A 22,052-nucleotide genomic window follows, 5' to 3' on the forward strand; every position below is an offset into this window, starting at 1 on the left:
ACGAACCCCAAACCCATTTGAATCCAAATCACAATTCCAATTATTATTAAAACCCTAAAAATAAAATTCTCATCCATAAATGAGAATCAAAATCCCGAAATTTGGGAAAACCCCCCAAAAAATTGGGACAAACTCTCACAAACGGAGAGAACAAAACAAATCAAATAACAAATAGGCGAATTAAATTAAAGAAAAATGGTCAGAAATAGTCTAATTTCCGAAAAAATTAAACTATTTCCGGCCTAAAAGACTAAGAAAAATAAAAAAAAAAACCTAGAGAGAGAAAAGAGAAAAATTAGGTAATACAATCTATTCATGACTTGAATTGATTTTCTTTTAGTGTTTCACAGTGATATTACTTGTTTTATAAATATATTAATTAAGATCTAATTCCATTTAGATTAGCCTGATCCGAATTTAGGACATTCCAACAACCTTATTAGTAAAATCACATTGCTTTCAAAAAAATAAAAATAAAAAAAATCACATTTATTAATTGAAAATAGAGTTGATCATATTAGGACAACCTAGTTTTAGGTATAATTATTTTCAACCCGCATAACATTTTTCTTTAATGCTTAGGAAAATGATAAACATAGCTCTATAAGAAGCTAAAAAGGAAATATTTAGGATAAGGTTACATTAATTACATTGATTTGCGCAAAATTTTGTCATAAATTCTCAACTTAATTCCATTTTAAAAAGTACATTCAATGCTTATAAATAACTCAAATGACTACATATATTATTACCCTAATTTTTATTATTCAACGGGACTTGGACATGCATTTCTAATTTTTTTTAGTTACTTTCGAATTTTTTTGGGTTGGCCTAAAAACCTATTAAGCCCGATCTAATTTTATAGGTTTTGGGCAACAACTATTTTTGGCTTGGCCTTTGATCATTTATTTCCTAAAACAGAAACAAGAGGAGAAGAACAAAGAACAGAACAGTTCATCTCATCTCCATCGACTCGAAGTTGCTCTCCACCTTTTTATTTCTTCTGGCAATTCAGGTAACCTTTTTACTCAATTTGTTGGATAGAATGGGCTCAACACTGCCCTACTGTAAAGTCTGTAATTATATGCACGTACACAAATTTGTTATTGAAAGCTGCAATTTCGTACTCAAGCAGAAATTTGATAGCAAATCCTAAATTATGGTTTGATTTGATTTGTGGATAGATAGGTTTGATGCGTTCATTTTTGTAAGTTGGATAATGCTTGCCACATGTTCGATGAAATGTCTAGCAGAAATAGTTATGTTATTGTTATTCTTACTCCAATCCTCCTATTACTCATTGATCATGTTCTCATGTTCTTACTTGCTGGAATTAAGTGAATCTGTTGATCATGAAAAATGTTATTGTTTATTTTCTAAAGGGTGTTTGGAAGCATCATTAATTAGGTGATATCTATTAATTTTTGTCAAGTAATTTGAATACTCATTCTGCATGACTATGTCCTTTAACCTGTTTATTCAAGCAGTCATCTTGTTAGTATTGTTATAATGTGGATGGTAAGGATTTATTAATATGGATGGGATTCGAAGGGATACAAAGCTTCCACTGAGGTTCTTGCTTTCCTCTGCGCGTGCTAGTGAGATGAGGCTAATTTATACTTGGCATTTTGGTTCAATGCTCAAAGCTCGAGACTTCCATCACCTTTTTACCGGAATACTTCATATCAACCAATACGTAACAGTGGTAATACTAGTCTCTTTCCCATATCCTCCCTTAGGATCCTTTCAAAGTCTAGTTTTCAACCTTTTGAGGATATAGGAAGTTTTATAGAACAGATTATGCTAGTAGTATCGATATGTCCCAAGACAGTGATCATAGGATACGTTTGTAGGCCTAGAGACTGCACGAGGGCGGTCTGTAAGCAAGTAATTTGGATTGGTAAAAATTCATTCTAGGTTTCTTATTAGTGAGACCTACCTCATGAAAATTTGAAAACAGTGCAACTTACAAAGGTCCCCCCCCCTCTGATTTTGCTGGTCTGGTCAAGGGTTTGTCTCTAAAATTATAAAAGTTTGCTACATGATTTTGCGCTTTTAATTTTAGTTGGTCTGTTGAAACTCTCTGTTTAATTTTATAATTATATCAGATTGTTTATAAATTATGTTGTCCGTCTAAGATTGAATCAACATTTCGACTTCTGAGTTCTGTAACCATCCTTGTAATTGCAGTAGGAGCTTGAATACTTTGCTGTCCCTAGGCTCTGGGTTTTACTTCATTTAGTTCTATACTGCCCTTGACAATCATATATTTTGTGTATTGGGGCTGATGATTTATACCTTGACCAATAGTTTCATGAGATTTACCTACCCTCTCTAAATGTTAAAGATTGGTAACTACTGATTGAAAACTAGTTGGAATCGAAATTTGAAGAAAATAGAGCTACTTGGTGATTGATCTGCATTTGCATGGACATTAAAATTGCACATTCTATGTAATATCAAAAAAGTGCTACTTTCGCTCTGAACTCAAAGTTATAGAATAGGGCTGCATTTCATGCTCCACTGTTTGATTTTGTGTTTCATTTGCAAGGCAATAATGTTTTTTTTTCCATTCATTTGGCAGTGAATTGAAGCACACAACTCTGATTTTCTCCACTATCTAAGCAGAATAATGTTGACCAGAATGCTGTGTTGTGAGCGTATAGCCTACCCTTCTGCAATGCTTCAGCTGGTTCGTAATGCCTGTACAAATTTGTTTGTTGGAGGTGATTCTTCCCCTTATGCTTCTTCATCTATCGGTCCTTCCCAATTCCCACCTCTCCAATTTGCATGCAAACCAATCCTTTATGTGAATTGTTGTTACCTGCGTGTATGGCTCCAGAAGCACGTATATCATGCTTAGGTTGCGTTTAGTTCATGTACACTTTTTTATTCTCATGGAAAATTGTTATTGACTTATCAGGTTTCAATCATGTTCTTCCTCTGTGATTAGGGCTTTCTTATGATACGAATGAAACTGTATTACGAGATTCTTTCATGCAGTATGGGGAAATTATTGAAGGTAATATTATAGTACTAAATACTACTGTTGAAGTTTATAGTATTGAACTATTTTTTTTTTTCTCTACTTGTTATGTTATTGCTGATTGATGATTATGTGTTTTCTAGTAAGAGTTATTTGTCACCATGTCACTGGAAAATCAAGAGGATTTGGATTTGTGAAGTTTACTTCTGAAGATGGTGCTGCATCAGCTCTTAAGGAAATGGATGGTCAGGTTAGTGTCCAATGGCTCACTTCATTTTGCATATCTAGCAACTGAAGATCGTGAACCTGTCATTCCTGCTGCCAAACAGGTATTGGACGGGAGGAATATCCGTGTTCATCAGGCCCACAAGCAATGATCATGATTTTCTTCTATATATGGAGCTGAATCACTTTTGCATGTGCAAATGAGTTTATATTGAGCTCTATCGATGAAATCTTCCATGGAAATATCAGAAACTTTGGGAGCAGCCTTGTGAGTCCATTCGTTGATCACACCCTTGAAAAAGCAAGATAATGCAGATAATATAGCTGTAGCAAGTACTTTTTTGGTCAATCTCCTTTTCCCAGGAATAAAATTGTGAAAGACTGAAAGATGTAGAACTTCGCATTTGATCACTGTGATAATGATTTTCCTAAAGCTGTAATTTTCTTAATTTGTTGTTCGTGGATAAAGGCTGTAGTTATTAATACTTGATACTTTGACATTCTCTAATTACATCTATTTGTGTATGTTTATCAATGGAGCAGGGAGATGCACCTATTCTACTCCTTTCATGCTTTCATGGCTGAAATGCTTGGTTTATGACTACTCCGTAATTAACAATTTAACATTGTGAGAGTGAGAGATGGCTCAATTGGTTAGAGATTCTAGGATTGATTTTCAACCCGCCCTTTGTGGCCCTCTACTTAGGGCCACCATAGGCAGATTTTCTGCTCATCTGGGCCTTGCTATATCTTCATTCTTCATTTTAAAGCACAATGACTTTGGGCTGGGAATCTATTAACAAATTTTGAAATAAAAATAAAATAAAATTGGTGTATAGAAAAAAAGAGAGAGAGAGATGTAAATGAGATTTGATCTCGTGTTTTGGATATCATCTTTTAAAATTTTAACCAACTAGAAAAGTCAATGTTGCTAAAATGAATAAAAAAAAGTCAACAATGGTATGTGTATAAATTGATAATTATTACTCAAATTTATCTTGTTTATAAGATTATGGAATTATCACACCTATGATTAGAACTTGTCTTGAGTTGAATTATGCCTAATAGCCTTTTGCTTCATCCACTAAATTGATGGAAAATAGGTTGATCCATAACTTTGACCTTTAATTAATACTAGGCTTTTAGATAATTATTATTTTATTCCCAATATAATGTTCTTGTTTGTTTGTATGTTCCCGGTCTCTATATAAAGCTTTGTCACTAGATCACGTGATGGTACGTGTTGTAAAAGTTCATGGTTTGACTTTACACATTTGATTGATTCGTCAAGATTCACTTTATGTTTTCTTAACCCAGTTGTTGATGCTTATGTATTCTTTTTCATTATTAGACATATACATTTTAAATTTTCTAACTAAGATTTTTGGTACATTGTGTGGTAGATTTGGAAGACAATCATACAAAAGACAATTATATTGTAATCCATCTGCTAATACAAGCATCTTAGTTAGAGAATGTAATAACAACGGTGGTATTCTCTTAATCACAAATCTAGTGAAATAATTTGAACTTGTTGACCATGAAACCACGTGCGACATGAATTCATGGATAGTTCTTTCTAAGACAAAAACTCAAATCATAGTGCCACTATATTAAAAAGAAAAAAAAAAACAAAAAAAAGGAGAGAATTTCGCAGGTGTGAATACTGGAATAAGTGTAAAGTGTTAGCATTTGCAACACAAGATCTTAACAATAATTTAAATTTGTAGCGTTTTTTCCTTTTTTTTTTTTCAAGTTGTTTGCTCTTCTCGTTCGTTCACCAAGGAAGAGCAAAACCAAAAATATATGAATGGAGCATACAATTGGACTATAATTGATCTTACTGATGGTGAGTTATCTTCACTTTAATTGATGTTAACTTATGTGACCTTAAAGCCGTTTTTGGTTGAAGTAATTTGGCTGGAAAAGAAAAGAAAGGAAAAGGTTTTAATATGTTCTCATGTTTGGTTTGATGAATGACATAAAAATTTAAAAGAAAGGAAGGGAAGTGAAAGGAAAGTCTCTTTACAAATTTCAAGCTTTCCTTTCCTCCCAAATTTGGAGGAATTCGACTCGAAAGAGAAAATGTAAGCATATTTCCTTTCTCTTCCCTTCATTACATTTCTTTTACCAAACATTGGAAATAAAAATTCCTTCTTTTCCTTTCCCCTCCTTTCCTTTCTCTTCTTTTCCTTTACTAACAATGAACCAAACAAAGCCTAACTTACTAGATCTGGATAGTCTTTATTTGAACTTATTGAATATGGATAAACCTAGTTGGTACTTATTAGGCAAAACTAAAATTGAATAGACTTAATTACAAGAGTATGGATTTGAGAGAATAAACTTCTTAGAACTCAACATAACCTAATGGATAGGATTTGATTATAAAAAGCTTATCTACATACCCTAAAACTTATATTTGTAAAATGTAAAGAACACACTCTTAGACCTTGTAAAACATAAGATGTGTTTTTATTCACCTGATTTACACTTATCTGGACTCAATCGAAATTATCTAAACTTATTAAAACTTGTTTCAGTTGTAATTTGAAATTGGATAACCCTTATTAGACCTTTATTTTTTCTGAACTGGACTTATTAGACCTAAATAAGTGAAAATAAGATGATTACAACAAACCCCTAATTAAAACATACTACATATAAATTTTGGGTGAAAATACTACAATGCTTGATTGCATTGGGATTGAATCTTAGCCGGTATACTTATTAGTTGCAAAAAGCTTAATGGTAAGACACTGTATTGTTCTATTTTATCATCCATTAACTTTATTCAAAGAATAGCAAGTTTTGATAAATTCACATAAAAGTTGTAAATTCAAATTTTATATAAGATAACTTTAGGAGTTAATAATTAATTAAAATAATTTATGACAAAGGTTAATAAAACTGAGCTGCCTAAGTAACAAGGCATTATAAGTTTAGGTAAGTCGTTGAGTTTGAGATAAGTTCACATAATAATTGATAATTCAAGTATGATTACTTTAGGAGTATATAATTGAAATAAATTATGATAAATAATTAAAGATAAATAAAAGCGAGTTGCCTAAGTAATAAGGCACGATAGATTTAGGTAAGTTGATGAGTTAAAATAAGATAAACATAAATTCAAATAATATAAGTAAAACCAGGTGAATTGAATGCATCATACGGAGTATGTATATACTCCGTAACTTTTATTATTTAAAACACACAAACGAGTACATAATAGTCTTATTAGGCATTCACCTGAACTCCGGTTCAGTACCCGTAAAATTTATTTAATTTAGAAAAAAAAACTTTTTAAAAAGAGCTTACTTAATTGAAATAAATTTTAGTTTATTTATCAATAAAAATTAGTAACTCAAAAAAAAAAAGAGTATATATTAGAAAATTAGTTAAATAAGTTCTAATCAACAAAACTATTTTAATTCAGCAAATATAAGAAAAAAGAACGAGGTGTAGTATAGTTCATTAACATATAGTGTACATGTATACTAAATATACATGAATAATGATCTTTTTATAATTAAATCACTCATATAAATTTATAATTATATGTAATAATAATACTCGTAATAATAATAATAATATTAATACTCCGTAATAGAGAACTATAAAAATAAGTTTTAATCTGTAAAAATAAGGTAAAAAGAACAAGATAAAATATTATATGTACTCCGTATTAATACTGTAGTAGTATTTATACTTTGTAATTATTTCGCTCATTTATTTTAAAAAAATAAAATTTACTTTCACAATAGTTTTTACGAAGAAACAAAGAGGGAAACAAAAATAATGTTGAAAATTTTAGAAAAAATGTGGCGGGTTCCAATTCTGAAACCAAAATTTCAAAAAAAATGATACTCGCTTCCCATTGGTCCATTCAAAAGCACACGGATCGCTATCAAAAACAGATCCTAATCCGTAAATCCAACAAATCCAACGGCTCAAAACCCACAATCCAATCTCCCCCCAAAATCCCATTTCCCACAACTCCACTATATAAACCCACAACTCCCTCCACCCAAATTCACCATCAATCTCATTCAATTTCTCTCTCAACTTTCTCACTCTAAAAATCCCCATTTTAATCTCTGCAAATTCCTATCAATGGATTCCACCACCGGAGGAAAGGCGAAGAAGGGAGCCGCCGGAAGGAAGGGCGGAGGCCCCAAGAAGAAGTCGGTGACTCGCTCAGTGAAAGCTGGATTGCAGTTTCCCGTTGGTAGAATTGGCCGTTACTTGAAGAAAGGTCGTTACGCTCAGCGTGTTGGTAGTGGCGCTCCTGTTTACCTAGCCGCTGTTCTTGAGTACCTTGCTGCTGAGGTATTATATCAATCAAATCAATTCATATCTTTGATTTCATTTTTTTTTTTCCAGATTTTGTTAATTCATGGAAAATTGTGTTTTCAAATCTAAAGTTTTGATTTCATTTTGATTTTGATCTGGAATTTGATGATTGATTTATGTTGAAATGAAGGTTCTGGAATTGGCTGGAAACGCTGCAAGAGACAACAAGAAGAACAGGATCATCCCAAGGCATGTTCTCCTTGCAGTAAGGAACGATGATGAGCTTGGAAAATTGCTCTCAGGAGTGACAATTGCGCATGGAGGAGTTCTACCAAATATTAACCCAGTTTTATTGCCAAAGAAGACAGGAGATAAGGCTGCAAAGGATGTGAAGCCATCTCCCAAGGGTGTTAAATCCCCTAAGAAAGCTTAGATGATGATGATAGCGAGGACGGTTTCGGGTTAGATTGAAGGATATGTTTGAAGTTGGTTTGTGTTATTGCATTTTGTAACTATGGTAGTATAAGTTTAATTAGGGTTTTTAAAGGGTTAGTCAGGGGTTGTATGTTAAAGGGGATTGAGTCAATAGCTGATTGATTCAGTTTCTGTAATCATACGCTTATTAATGAAAAACAATATTTATTCTCCCTTATATCTTTATTCTCTAATTTGCAATTTTGAGCAATTTAATTTTTTATTTTCAATTTTATTGTTATGGTGGTTCAATTCAATTTGTTGGTTAAAGTATCTTGAAACTCTAATTCTATCAAGTATTAGTATAAAATTTGGAGATTTTTAACCTAATTAAAGAGTTGATTGCTGTAAATTTATAGTATATGGATTAAAATTTGGAGATTCTTCACCTACTTAAAGATTTGAGATATTTTAAGTCAGTTGATTCATTGTTTATTCCGTAATAAATTTTTAGTTTTTATTTGTGCTGTTCTAAGTCTTCTGTCAAGAGTGAATGTTTTGAGGTAAGTTAGGTGTTTCATGAAAGCTGAAAGTTATTGGTTAAGGTGTTGGGTGAGTTAATTTGAACCAGATTAGTTGAGTGAGTTGATATAGTATTAACAAATTCCTAGTGTGAGCACAAATAAGGAATTATAAATGTTAAGTAAAATTTCTTGGATTGTGTTTATTTTAGTTGTATCTGAGTGCAAGAAGTATGCTACTGGGAATTTAAAACTGTGAAATCAGAAATCTGGAACCAATCACTAATTCATTACAGAAAAGCTTAACTATAATTGACAACTTGACAGTTTGAAGATAATCTGGACATTTACGAAAAGCTTGAGGTATGTTCATTTAAGAAAAGCTGGACAAACGCAAATTCCTTTAAGAAAAGCTTAACTATAACAGTAATCTTGTCAAATGAAGGGTAACATAGGGAATGTTTTGAGGTAAGTTCAAACAATGATACTATGGAGTGCTCCATAACAAGACTGTATATTGTTAGCATGAAATCTGACGCTGACAAAATGACTATTGCAGGTTTGATCTATTTTACCATATACTGTGATGCTTGGAATTGGCAATTGGGCAGTACTGATATACAGGAAAAATTGCAGATTTAACAAAACTTGGAAATTTGAAACTACAAAATAAGGAACTACGTTGTCAAACTGAACTCATATTTCACTTCATCAAATAAAATAACATTGTACAACTTCCACTAGTACATGAAGGCTCTGGTATGGCACTATGGCCCCCATGTGACGGGGGTTCGAAACTTCGAGCCTCATTTCCCCCCTATACCTTACCTTGGAAAAAAATAATAATACTATAATAAAAAAAAGAAGGCTCTGGATTTGACATGAAATATTGAATTACAGAATATTCAATAAATTCTGGTTCATACTTCATAGACTGAAACTTGAAAAAGGATTAGTTGCAAATTGAAACATGAAGAGTCTTTCTCCTTTGCGAGTGTTGGCACCGGAACTCAATCATAAGCAACCGCCCCTGAGCTTCCTGAGTCCACAAAAGGTGCAAGTCAGGAAACGTAAAACAACAGACCTGAATCACATGAATCTTACAATGCCAAACAACTCCTGATCCCAATCTTAAGCCACTGCCCCAATTAAAATGTTCCATAGTGATGCAGCAGGCACATCAAACTCCTGATCACCTGCATGAAGCAAAGAATACACCATTAAAACAATCTTTAGATAAAGAAATGTAGACATGATATAAGTTAGAGTTGACACTAGGGCATTTGTAGGCTAAGATGGTGGTTATTCAACTTATCCTACTCTAGAAGTTAATTGCATTTCATTAATGCATTGTTCAATTTTCGAGTCTATTTCCTTTTTTCCTTGACAAAATATTCAGATTCAGAATAAAAAGCTCAACGGTGGTTGTTTTTTAAGCAGCACATTACTTATTCCATGGGTAATCAGCAGAATCAGCACGACATCATAATCGGTTTCTAGCATATAAGTACCTGAAAAATCACTAATATTTTCATGTTAACACCATGCAGAAATTACTAACATTGGAATTGCAAATTTCAAGCTGTGGCACTTTGCAATACCATAAAAGTAAGGAATTGTGCAGACTGCACTACTACTTATGCCCACCAGCCTTAGCAACAACTTCATTCAACTACTTGCCCAGTTTATGGATACAAAAGCTTATTAGGAATCAGCTAGAGAAAACCAGATTCTACAGAGTGCAAGCCGGCTGACTTGTTAGAAAAAAGCTTGGTTCAAACTAAACTACTATGAAGAAAACTCAGATTAAAACCATCCACCAATTAAGAAAACCTCAGGATGATCTTCACTATTTATTTACCCACCGAATCATAACATCATTTTGAACAGTAAAGAGGAAAGTACAATAATGCCCAAGAATAACATTGCAGCTGGCATCAGATGTGTGTTACTAGATTCATGACAACATAACAGATTAACAGATAAGGGACCTCATAAGAGTAATAACTACTCATGTAATCAACGATAAGTTCTTCATTTTTCAGAAAATTCAGCAGATAATCCTAAAGTTCCAAATTAAGTATAGGTCCAGGTTAAAGAAAGTCGGAGAAGGATGTAGAGGAAACCGACATGCATGTCACTAACTGTCTACCCAGTTGTGAAAGTAGCACCCTGATACAGAATCTTGTGTGTAAATAATCCAAAGAAGCATAGCAGAGAAGATTTTCAAAATATGTACCCAGAAGTCAATTTAAATGTTGTTAATTGTTCTATACATTTCTTCAACACTGTTCACAATCCACTTTTTATCCTCTCATTTCGTGAGACTTATGATTCAGTAGGTCCTAGCTATAGTTTTCCCTGAACTAAATATATGGTTTCGACTCATGCTAGACATGGTTGGTTGATCCTCAATGATGACAAGGAAGTCTTACAAAAGACATATGTTGTTTTCTCTGGAATATACAGAATATACACCTACAGCCACCAACTTAGAGTTCACTTACACTCCCTAGCAAAATATATTCAATGAAAAAAAATCAGCAATGCCAAGCTGTGTGAACAATCAAGTAAGAAATAGTGTCAATTGACATCAAAATTACCAATTTCCTATTTACTGATGCAGAGGTTTACTACTGTAGAAAATAAGACCATGACAAAATGCAGGCAACATTGTTACTTACTAAGTTACTAGAATTAAACAAGTCTAAAATCTGAGTGCCATCATTCCACCAGTAAACGCTGATCATTCAATGGTTGGAACTTGCATCAGATATTACTAGTAGCTCAGATACTACAAATCTAATTGATGCTTCTAAATCTCAACTGTCGAGGACCTCATAACCCCCATAACCCTTAACGAAACTGCAATTCATCTATTTTCTGATAGGGATAATCCAAAGTGCATATTCAAGTTTCAAAATAGCAAAATGATATTGGATAGTTACACGAGAATATGGACATGCTTATATGACTGATAGGAAAAATCACTTGTCTTGGTAACTCAAAAGATATAGAATCTTATATTGATCATTTGACAGAGATAAATCCAGAAAGATAAAGAAAAACTGGGGAAGAAACATTTGTTTGATTTAAGTCTTCAAAAACTCAAGGTTTTATGAGAAGAAATTTCATATTTCGTATTTTATTCTTCACCTTCGTTCAGCGACTATTTATCCTTCGTATTTTATTTATCCCCAATCCTAACAATAACATGATTCCACCCCCATTAACCAAAGGACCAAGGCATCCATTTCCATATTAAAAGAAACTACCGATATTTCTGTAATTCAGTGATCCCAAAATGTATGTCCTACACAATTTCAGTATTTGTAGTTGGTAGACAACGAAAAACAAGATTTCCATATTGGTCACAAAACTCTTATGAAGTATGTATATGTGAAACAATAGCAAGAGTATAGGAAAACGGAACAGACGTGTTGAGAACCTCCCATATTATCTGAATTCCATATCGGTCACAAAATCATACCAAAAGCAGTCCCATGAAACTATAGATCACACCACAAGATCTTTCTAAGCCAATATTAATATGAAAGAAAATTGAAGAGATTTTGAGGTCAGAAAACAGAATTTACGGACCATAGATAATATAGGATCCTAAATAAGTGTCAACATTAATGATCTCTACGGCTCTATCTAAGCAGTATAATTCTTGCTCGTCATAAAGATCACCCCACAAATCACCCCTATCTAAGAATATGATGTAGGAAATATTTCTTAATAGGAAGTTCCAATGCCCGTGAATTTTTAATACCAAGGCAATGCCAAGATTTATTTGGTAGATATAGGAGTTATTACAGTTCCTGTGTTACTGTCAACCAAACATTTATAAGTCAATCAATTTTAACTAACTAGGAAAGTCAAATTTTCATGTAGTTACAACTTACAAGCCAATAAAAACAATCGCTGAGACTTTCTTCTCAACCGGAATGAGACTTGACTAAGTAGATAAAGAGGGGGCTGATTAAACTTCAATCACAGGGGTTTCTCTAGTAACCTAGTCTTTGAAGATAAGTCACTACTGGAAGCCTCTTTAAAGACAGGTGACAACTTAAAACTTTAAAAGGCAACCTGCACTATCTATAGATTAAGTACAAAGGCCCAACCCTGGTTCTTGACATCCAGACAGAGTATTCAAGTTATGAAATTTTAATCACCGTTACTCAGTTCTCTGGACCATCAAAAGGCTAAGGACTCAATCTCTGCATATCATCCTGCTCAAGTTCCTTTAACTTGGTGAAATTGATGCTTATTTTCTATAAGTTGTATTTTCTCTGAGTTGTTTTAATTTATACAGCACCGCACAGTTATAGACTCAGCTTGGCTCAAATACCTTCTCCATATTCAGTTATCCATGGCTCAATGCCAATTAAATCAAGTTGCAAAAAATCACCAAATTCTCTTCTTCCAATTATAAACAGATTGCTTGATAAATGAACTAAAAATCCCTAAACAACATACAATTTCTCCACTAATACACAAGCAGTCAGTACTACTTATTTGCTACACTGAACTATTATCACAAAATATACAGCTTACCCAACTCTTACAAAGCTCATAGTCGCATACATGCAGGAACCAGCAAAAAAGGCATTATGGAAAACTATAATGAACAAACTATAAACAGTTCAAAACATAAATACTCAGTCATAGCCTGAAAGCTACAGAGAGTTGTTAAGCAACTTACCTTGTCCAGTGAACAGCAAGAGAAAACAAAGACAGCTTAGAATGACATATAGGTTCTTTTTCAGCCTCATCCTAATAATCCATTGCTCCTGCAAATCCAATAGACAAAAGGTTATACGTTCAATTCAAAATGGTTGATATCAACGGAAGTAGAGACAATCAGACAATTGGTAGTGTTAGGGCCTGTTCTCTTCAGATTATTTTCGGTTTCGTTTCCAAGAAGTGAAGTTCAGTTCTTATTTTCATTCTCTCATAAAATATTTAGTTCAACTCCAATAAGTTAAGTTCAGTTCTGATTGACTAAACTGAGCTGAATTGAACTGAATATTTTATGAGAGAAGGAAATAAGAACTGAAATGAATTAAAAATAATCCGAAGTGAACAAGCCCTCAGTCAGAACGGGCCCTTAGTCAAAACAAAAGGATATCCACTTTGGAACAAAGAAAACAACATTACCCAGATGCTTTAATAACATCTCCTGTCGCCTCCCACCACATTTACCAAGGCAGTGTAGATGAAGCAATCTTATTGATAATATGCATTACCATCTGAATCTAAAGATAAACCTTCAAATCAGTAGGCTTTGGCATTCAATGAATTAGACTTCTAAATGAATTTAATTTGAAATTAATAACAATTAGCTTGTAACTACCTAAAGTACCTATCATATTCATCCACATATCATTCATTGAAAATTCAAATGCTGAAGAAATACAACATTTTCATCAGCTTACATTTAAATTGAAACCCAAGTAGACAAACACTTTCGCAAAAACAAAGTTAACAATACCGAAATTTAGTGCCGTATACAAAGAACAGTCATTTAATATTTCATAACTGCATCCAGCTAGCACAGATTCATAACATAAGCATAAAACCTAATGATCTAATAGATAGAAGCAATCACAAAACTTAACAATCTATAACACTAACCGTAAACCCTAAAGGTTGGCTAAAATTAAAACCTCAAAAGGGATCCATCATGAAGAGGTTTGCATTTATGATTAATAAAAAATAAGAAAAGTTGAGTAACTTTAAGTAACTTACAGCATATCTTAAAAAATTAGTCCATGCAGAGGAACCAAGGTTAACATAGCAACACCCTTAAAAGTTTTTGCATATTTTGCTTCATTCACTATCAAAAATCAAGCAAAAAAAAGCAGGATAGATACCGAGGTACGACTATACAATGAATCAAAGATATTAGAAGCTGAGAATGTGAGGAAAAGGAAAGTATATAAGAAGAAAAGGAGTTATACACTTAAACATATTAAAATCATATCAAGTATTAAAGCAAACAGAGGTACCACCAGTAGACGGAACAAGCGAGTAAAAATATGAAATAATTAAATACATAAAATAAGCTTAAATATAGAATTCACAATAAAGTCCACTTATTGAAATACCCAGTTACTTATATTGAGGAGCCAAGCATAAACATCTTAGCTTTTTTTTTTTAAAAAAAAAAAAGAAATAATATGCTTGGAAGTTAATAGATTCCAACTTGCCAACAAAAACGAAGGAAAACAAAAATATGGATATACCGATGGGATTATAGAAACATTATAAATGTTAAAACTTAATGCATAGATTCAGTATTTGACAGAAAAAGACGGTTTAAGCAAGAAAAAGTTGAGAAGGCAGAAGGGGAAACCTTGGGAGAAAAGTCGGAGGTGGAAGGTCCATGAAGAATAGAGCATTAGAAGCTCTACACAGAGACCTAAACAATCCAATGGTAACCAACAGAGGTAGATTTAATTTTTGTTCTCTTGTTGCACTAAATCTAAGTATACATTATCCAAATCTTTGAAGAAGTTATAATCCCTGTTAAAAGGTCTTCAACTCTATCAAAAGGCTTAGCCATGCCAACCACTGATTTGGCAGCAAATAACCCTATAGGTCACTACCCAACCATCTACTATACGTACTATAAATAACTTATTCTCTACAAAATTGCAGCAATTAGATATCACACTTATAAGTACGAAACAGGCCAAAGTATCAGAAAGCTATGTAATGCACAGATATAGCAGGTAGAATCAAGAATAATCGGCTGAAAATTACAGATGATAGCTTACTCAAAAAGAATCGAACATAGAGGAACAGAAACATACTTCAACATCTCCTTAATCCTTCAAGTTTTCAGTAATGTGATCGACTAATTATAAGACCCAAGGAAAGACTTTATTGTAAGCGATATTCCATGACGTTACTCAATGCACATGCAGATTTATTAAAGTTCTCATGTAATACCAGCGGACCAGATCCCAGATATCTAGCCCCGCTCCCTTGTCATAAATAGCCAAAAGTTTAAAAAAGTGACTATCTATCCAAAAATACCGAAGTACCTAAGCATGTAAGCACACAAACAACATAAATATCACAGAACAAAACTGATTTGGACAATAAAGATACAGGAACTGATGAAACATTTTTTTTTCCCCTTTTTACTGAGGAAGATGAAGCATTTAGTGGCCTAATTCATTTTCTTGAGGTTAGAAAATCTATTCATTGTAGCATACACACTCAGAACATAGAACCTGATCACAAATTTCAGATAAAGCAATGCAGGGGGTGAAGGGGCAAGGAGAGGAACAAACAACGCCCAAGTCCCAGCCTCCAATAGATGTACTCGGGTACTCAAGAAACTGTGTTGGATGGTGGTTAAGGACATGTAAATACAGAGCGTTGTAAGCAAGCCAAAGATGTCAAAAGCACAAATAAATCCTTCTCTGGGGAGAAAAGGGGTGGGGGATAAGAGCATACAACTCAAATTGAACTTGTATTGAACTGCTCAGCTAGAAAATACTGCTTCAGCAAAATATACGGTGTACAGATGCTGATAGCAACCAAACTTTGCATGGAAATAATGGTATGCTATGCTGATTCAACAATAAACCAGTTTGAAACTGTAACCCTGGCATTGACATCAGAAAGCCCTTAAATCTTTGTATAAATAAGTACTACCAAACCAATATCTACTGCAAGATTTCATCTAGCTATACAAGATTGATAATTGATCTACTAAGGAACAGGGACATCAACGACATGGATCTCTTACAACTGGCTTCAAAAGTCTGCTATCTTCCACATTCAGAAACCAGTAAAAAATAATATCTGAGGCACTTTAATACAAGAATTAGTTAGTGAAGCCAGGATTATTTCCGAATTCTTAACTAAACCCCGAAAACCCTAGGTTGTTTCAACTCCAGACAAGGACCACTCCACCTATGGAAAACTCTTCTCTGAGTTGTTTTTCTATACACACCATAATATCATCAAGTTTTCATCACACAAATATTAACAGATTGCATGATGTTTAACTAAATAGCACTGACCAACTTATAATTTTCTCCAGTATACACAAGCAGAAATCATCAAAAACTACAATTAACCAGCAACTATCCATGCCTTTTAGTTTTTACACATTGAAGTTCAGAAAAACCAGCCAATTTTACCTACTTGTTTCACTGAACAACCGTGAAATCTTGAATATCCCGAAGTATAAAGATGAACATACCCTACACTTACTCAGCTTAGACACAAAGCAACGAACAAAAATGATATCATGGAAAATCAAAAATACTAACCATAATTAGCTCAAGTTATGAAAATTTGAAGGCAAAAAAAGGTTGCAAGACAGCGTACCTTCTCAAGGGATCACCAGGAGAAATACCAGGTTGAACGTCAAATTGATTCATCCTTAATTCAATGCTCCTGAAACTCATATTACGAATAGCTTATATCATCAATTCAAAACAAGTAAAAGCATTTGTAAGTAAACATGGCTCGCACACTTCCTCTATATTTAGTAATCCAAGCCAAATCACTCAAGCTACCGTCAACTTCACATCCTCAAAACAAACAGATTGCTTAACGATTAATGAACTACGGAGTATAAAGCACTAACCAACATATAATTTTCTAAACACAAGCAGACAACATCAAAAGGTCCAATCACCTAGCAACTATCCATGCTCTTCAACATAAGTTCAGTACTTGGTATTAAACAAGGATCCTGTACCTATTTGCTTCACTAAACAAACTTCAATATCGAAAAAATATACAGTAATCTACCCTACGCCTACTTATCTAAAGGAACGATAAAAATAAAGAGGCACATGGTAAACGATAATGAACATACGACATGAAAACTCTACCATATCTGAAAGCTATGAGGTGTTTCGAGACAATGTACCTCAGCTTAGAACGTCAAATAAGTTCTTTGTTCAGTTTCAGCCTTACCTCCGCTCTAATGCTCCTGCAAATTCAAATGACAAATGATTATATGATCAGTTAAAACGGAGGTTCAAATGTATTGGTTACGATGACAGCTCCATTACCTTGATGCAATTGAAGTAGATCCCACATTTGGCAGTCAGCGAGATAAGGAATTAGGGATAACACAATCAATGATTACTCAAATTGCTAACAATGAAACACAAAACATTTTAATTGTTCAATTGTGCAAACACCATTAGAATCTGCAGATTAACCTTCAAATTGCATAAGTCAGTAAATGATATAAGGAATTGAATTTCAACGATTTATACTACTGATGAAATTATATTTAACAATTAACCATTAAACATAATTAACAATTATGAAAATCGCAAATTAGCAATCCAGAAGATAAAAATTAAGTACCATATAATTATAATAGTCATTTAATATATCATAACTGCATCAAGCTAATACATAAACAGAAACATAATGATAAAATCTAAAGACCTAATAATAATAGACATAATCATAAAAACTTAATCTAAAACCCTAACCCTAACCCTAATTTCATAACCACCAAACCGATAAATACAACCATAACCACCACAAACTCCACAAATCCAACCTCAAACCCTAATTTAAGAGCTGGTAAACTTGGTAACAGCCTTAGTACCCTCAGAAACAGCATGCTTAGCCAATTCACCAGGAAGAACAAGTCTCACAGCAGTCTGAATCTCCCGAGAAGTAATCGTCGGCTTCTTGTTGTAACGAGCGAGTCTAGCAGATTCCTGAGCAAGCTTCTCGAAGATATCGTTGATGAAGCTGTTCATGATGCTCATCGCCTTACTGGAAATTCCGATATCAGGGTGAACCTGCTTGAGAACCTTGAAAATGTAGATCTTGTAGGTTTCGACGCTCTTCTTGTGACGCTTCTTCTTCTTGTCTCCGGCGGCTGCTCCGGCCTCCTTTGGAAGCTTCTTGCCGGCTTTTGGCTTCTTCTCTGCCGGAGCCTTCTCAGCGGCGGCGGCCTTCTTCTCCTCTGCTGGCTTCTTCTCGGCGGGCTTCTTCTCTCCCTTAGGCGGCATTTTTGAGGTTTTTTTTTAGAGAGAAAAAAGTGAGAAATTGGGGGAGATGATGAGAGAGAACTGAAAATGAATTAAGATGAGAATGAGGGTTACAAGAATGGAAGAAGTGTTTATATAGATGGGAGAGGTTGGTTCTGATTGGTTGATGGGAGTATACACGGATCGATGACGTGGGTGGTTTAGGATAGTGAAAGTTTTGGAATTTTTGGATTTTCCGCCTTTTTTATTTTGGGAGATTTCGTCATTTTCGCGCCTGGTAATTTGGAAGTACCAGCTTTGGTTCTTACTGGATTGGGCTTTTTCTATGATTGGGCTTTATAAAGTAATTTGCACTTGTCATGGAAAATTGGAAACTATTTCATTGTAATCTTCCATAGTTCCATGGCAAGATGTAGTACTAAAATTAATGGAAGAAATTGGGACTCATGAAGAATAGTGGACATCTTATAGTTTCTCACTTTCTCCCTAACTTCTCTTTAAACCCTAAACGAAATGTTATTATAATGAGTATTGAAATTGTTTTATACATTCGGGTGTTTGGTGTACCTAAGAGTATTTTTTGCTCAATTTGATGATTATTGCTCATTTTATCATTGAATGAACAAACAAATATTCTTAGGGTGTGTTCTATTCACCTGATTTTTACTTATCTGAACTTATCTAAACTTATCTGAACTTATTACACCTTATTAACACTTATTTTTACTTATTAACACTTATAAGACTTTATTAGACATTATTTGCCATTCTTGAAACATATTGTGTAATATATTGGTAATATGAGTATATATATAACAATATATTAAAATAAAAGCAATAAAATATGAAAATATTAGCATTTTTGAATATATTAAACTTGTTGATTTGCTTAACTTTTATATAAGCAAAATTTATCTAGTCTTACCATAACTTATGAGTATAACGTTACTTTAATTTTATTTTTTATGCAAATGTTACTTTATTCTTATATGAAATCATGATAATAAAACACATAAAATTTTACAAAAAAAAAAAAAAAAAAAAAAAAGTGAAAAGCAATCTTGATTAGTAATAACTCTATATAAATATAATAAGTGGAAATAAGGTGAGGAGAACGTTAATTTAGAACTTATTAACCCTAAACTTATCTGAACTTATTAACCTTTGTCTGAACTTATCTGAACTTTTAGACCTGAAATAAGTGAAAATAAGGTGAACAGAACAGACCTTTAGTTGTATCATATATCCGGGTGTATATTACAATCTCTCTAATGAGTCCTTTCACCATTTTGAACAATTTTTATTATATGTTTGTCAATTTATTAAACCTGAAATAAGTGAAAATAAGGTGAACAGAACAGACCTTTAGTTGTACCATATATCCGGGTGTATATTACAATCTCTCTAATGAGTCCTTTCACCATTTTGAACAATTTTTATTATATGTTTGTCAATTTATTACAATGAATTAATTTTCCTATCAAACAAAGTTAACTTTAACAAGATCTCGTATAATAATAGTTTTTTTATTTAAATTATAACTCATAGCATATGCAATTAACTTGATAAACAAAGTTTTTCAAGTAAAAAAAATAAAGAAGTAACAAAATTTTAGGAATTTAAGGATTAAAGGGTAATATTTAATAAGTACCTTGCACACGGAGTATTTACAGGCAAAGGCTAAACTTCCACGAGAGTACGAGACTATGGCCTTCACCCTATTCTAAGGATAAACGACCCTATCAGGTGGTGAAGTTGACCTTGAAATTTTTATATAATTCGACATTGTATTTGGAACACAAGCTTTGCCACAATCTAGCCGGAATTACAAGTTAAATACACATTTGAAGTTATAAAAATTTAATAAACAACTCATCTTCAAAATGTCATAATTTTCTCGTCGTTTGTCAATATTTGGCGCATGACCTATCACTACAAGTATAGTTTACAACCCAATTAAAATCACTCCATTATCATTTATGGATTAAAAGTCATAAAAAAAATAGTTGGCAATAGTCAGTTTCATCATTGATTCATTTCTTTTGATATGGTTATGCTTTATTTTAAGTTGAAATTATCCATTAATTTAGCTACCTTCTATATCAAAGCTCACTATACACAACTTAGCCAATAATAGTCCATCCCTTGGAGTCCATCAAAACACACAAATGAAGAGTAATAAAGCACAATTTGAGCAAATAACACATATTTGCATCTAACCCCTAACTTAAAATAGTACTCTGTAGTATGTATAGATAAGGACTTATTCCTTTGCATTTGGCATTCATAAAAAAGTTAATGAATTGTTTGTGGATCTTTGTTTTTGAGTAACGATATTTGTTAATGAATGACAAATCAAAATTTGAATCAATTTTCAACAGTTATATCTCAATAATGAAAACAAGTCAATAATGTTAACTTAAGATGTCTATTGATGTATAACAAGGGGTCAATTTTCTTAGTATAAAAAATAAATCGGGACTCTAGTATGCAAATGGCATAATGAATTATCGAGTGTTCATGTTTGTATAATAATTTCTTCTCTTAAAAGGTCTTAGTTGCAACAACCCTTAATTGAGAGGTTCAGAAGCCTAAATTGAAACGATTATTGTCCAAAAACCAGTCTATTTAAAAATGAGAACAGTTAAAATTAAGCACCATTAACATCTTCGTCAATTAAGTCATATACTAAATTTCAATATCAACAGTTTAAACACTGAATCACATATCTTCAAAATGCTGAGATTCTCCGACGAATAATTTGCTAATACCTTAACACAAACAGAAAATCTTTCTCAGAATCCAACCAAAATATTGAACATCAAACAGAGCAGATCGAATTAACACAATCGGCAATTGGAATGTAAAATTGAGAAATTTTTCAACAATCTATTGAAAACAAAACATTTAGATCCTTTAACATTCCATATATCTGCAATTTTACAAAAGCAAACCCTAATCAAACAACCAAACTGCAGAAACTAGAAACCCTAATTAGAACAACCTAAATACACAAACAACTCTGTAAATTCATCCCAAAATCAATTTAAGAGCTAGTAAACTTAGTAACAGCCTTAGTCCCCTCAGAAACGGCATGCTTAGCGAGTTCTCCAGGAAGAACAAGCCTCACAGCAGTCTGGATCTCCCGAGAAGTAATCGTCGGCTTCTTGTTGTAACGAGCGAGCTTCGCAGATTCCTGCGCAAGCTTCTCGAAGATATCATTGATGAAACTGTTCATGATGCTCATCGCCTTGCTGGAGATTCCGATGTCAGGGTGAACCTGCTTGAGAACCTTGAAGATGTAGATCTTGTAGGTTTCGACGTTCTTCTTGTGACGCTTCTTCTTCTTGTCTCCGGCGGCGGCGCCGGCTTCTTTGGGAAGCTTTTTGCCGGCTTTTGGCTTCTTCTCCGCCGGAGCTTTCTCGGCGGCGGCGGCTTTCTTCTCCTCTGCGGGCTTTTTCTCGGCGGGTTTCTTCTCTCCTTTGGGAGGCATTTTGGGGATTTTTAGAGAGAGAGAGAGTGGTGATTTGGGATAAGAGAGAGAAAGTGTGGTGATAAACGACAGCGAGATGAGAATGATAAGATTTTAAGGAAATGGGAAAGTTTATTTATAGGAAA

At 33.4% G+C, this 22,052-nt stretch overlaps 3 protein-coding genes and 1 long non-coding RNA gene across 4 annotated transcripts; 2 read left to right on the forward strand and 2 right to left on the reverse strand.

Annotated features, from left to right (window-relative positions):
- The first annotated feature begins 846 nt into the window (after positions 1-846).
- On the forward strand, positions 847-3,765 carry LOC110683953 (glycine-rich RNA-binding protein 2, mitochondrial-like). Its single transcript, XM_021860348.1, has 5 exons — positions 847-1,015; positions 2,585-2,726; positions 2,954-3,022; positions 3,130-3,236; positions 3,316-3,765. Exons 2-5 carry the CDS (start codon positions 2,633-2,635, stop codon positions 3,361-3,363), a joined length of 318 nt encoding a protein of 105 aa, XP_021716040.1. The 5' UTR covers positions 847-1,015; positions 2,585-2,632; the 3' UTR covers positions 3,364-3,765.
- A 3,467-nt stretch (positions 3,766-7,232) lies between these two features.
- On the forward strand, positions 7,233-8,164 carry LOC110684104 (histone H2A-like). The gene is made up of 2 exons (XM_021860511.1): positions 7,233-7,540; positions 7,695-8,164. The coding sequence occupies exons 1-2, from the start codon at positions 7,325-7,327 to the stop codon at positions 7,935-7,937; spliced, it is 459 nt and encodes a 152-aa protein (XP_021716203.1). The 5' UTR covers positions 7,233-7,324; the 3' UTR covers positions 7,938-8,164.
- Positions 8,165-9,026: 862 nt separating this feature from the next.
- Positions 9,027-17,532, reverse strand: LOC110684105. The gene is made up of 4 exons (XR_002503738.1): positions 17,345-17,532; positions 13,603-16,863; positions 13,148-13,235; positions 9,027-9,635 (listed from the first exon to the last, which is right to left on the reverse strand). It is a non-coding gene; the product is annotated as an uncharacterized LOC110684105 (long non-coding RNA).
- Positions 17,533-17,777: 245 nt separating this feature from the next.
- LOC110684106 (histone H2B-like) lies at positions 17,778-22,018 on the reverse strand. The gene is made up of 2 exons (XM_021860512.1): positions 21,489-22,018; positions 17,778-18,442 (listed from the first exon to the last, which is right to left on the reverse strand). The coding sequence occupies exons 1-2, from the start codon at positions 21,925-21,927 to the stop codon at positions 18,009-18,011; spliced, it is 873 nt and encodes a 290-aa protein (XP_021716204.1). The 5' UTR covers positions 21,928-22,018; the 3' UTR covers positions 17,778-18,008.
- Positions 22,019-22,052: the final 34 nt, after the last annotated feature.

This window comes from Chenopodium quinoa, unplaced genomic scaffold (genome assembly GCF_001683475.1).
Source record: "Chenopodium quinoa cultivar QQ74 unplaced genomic scaffold, ASM168347v1, whole genome shotgun sequence".
Lineage (NCBI taxonomy): Eukaryota > Viridiplantae > Streptophyta > Magnoliopsida > Caryophyllales > Amaranthaceae > Chenopodium > Chenopodium quinoa.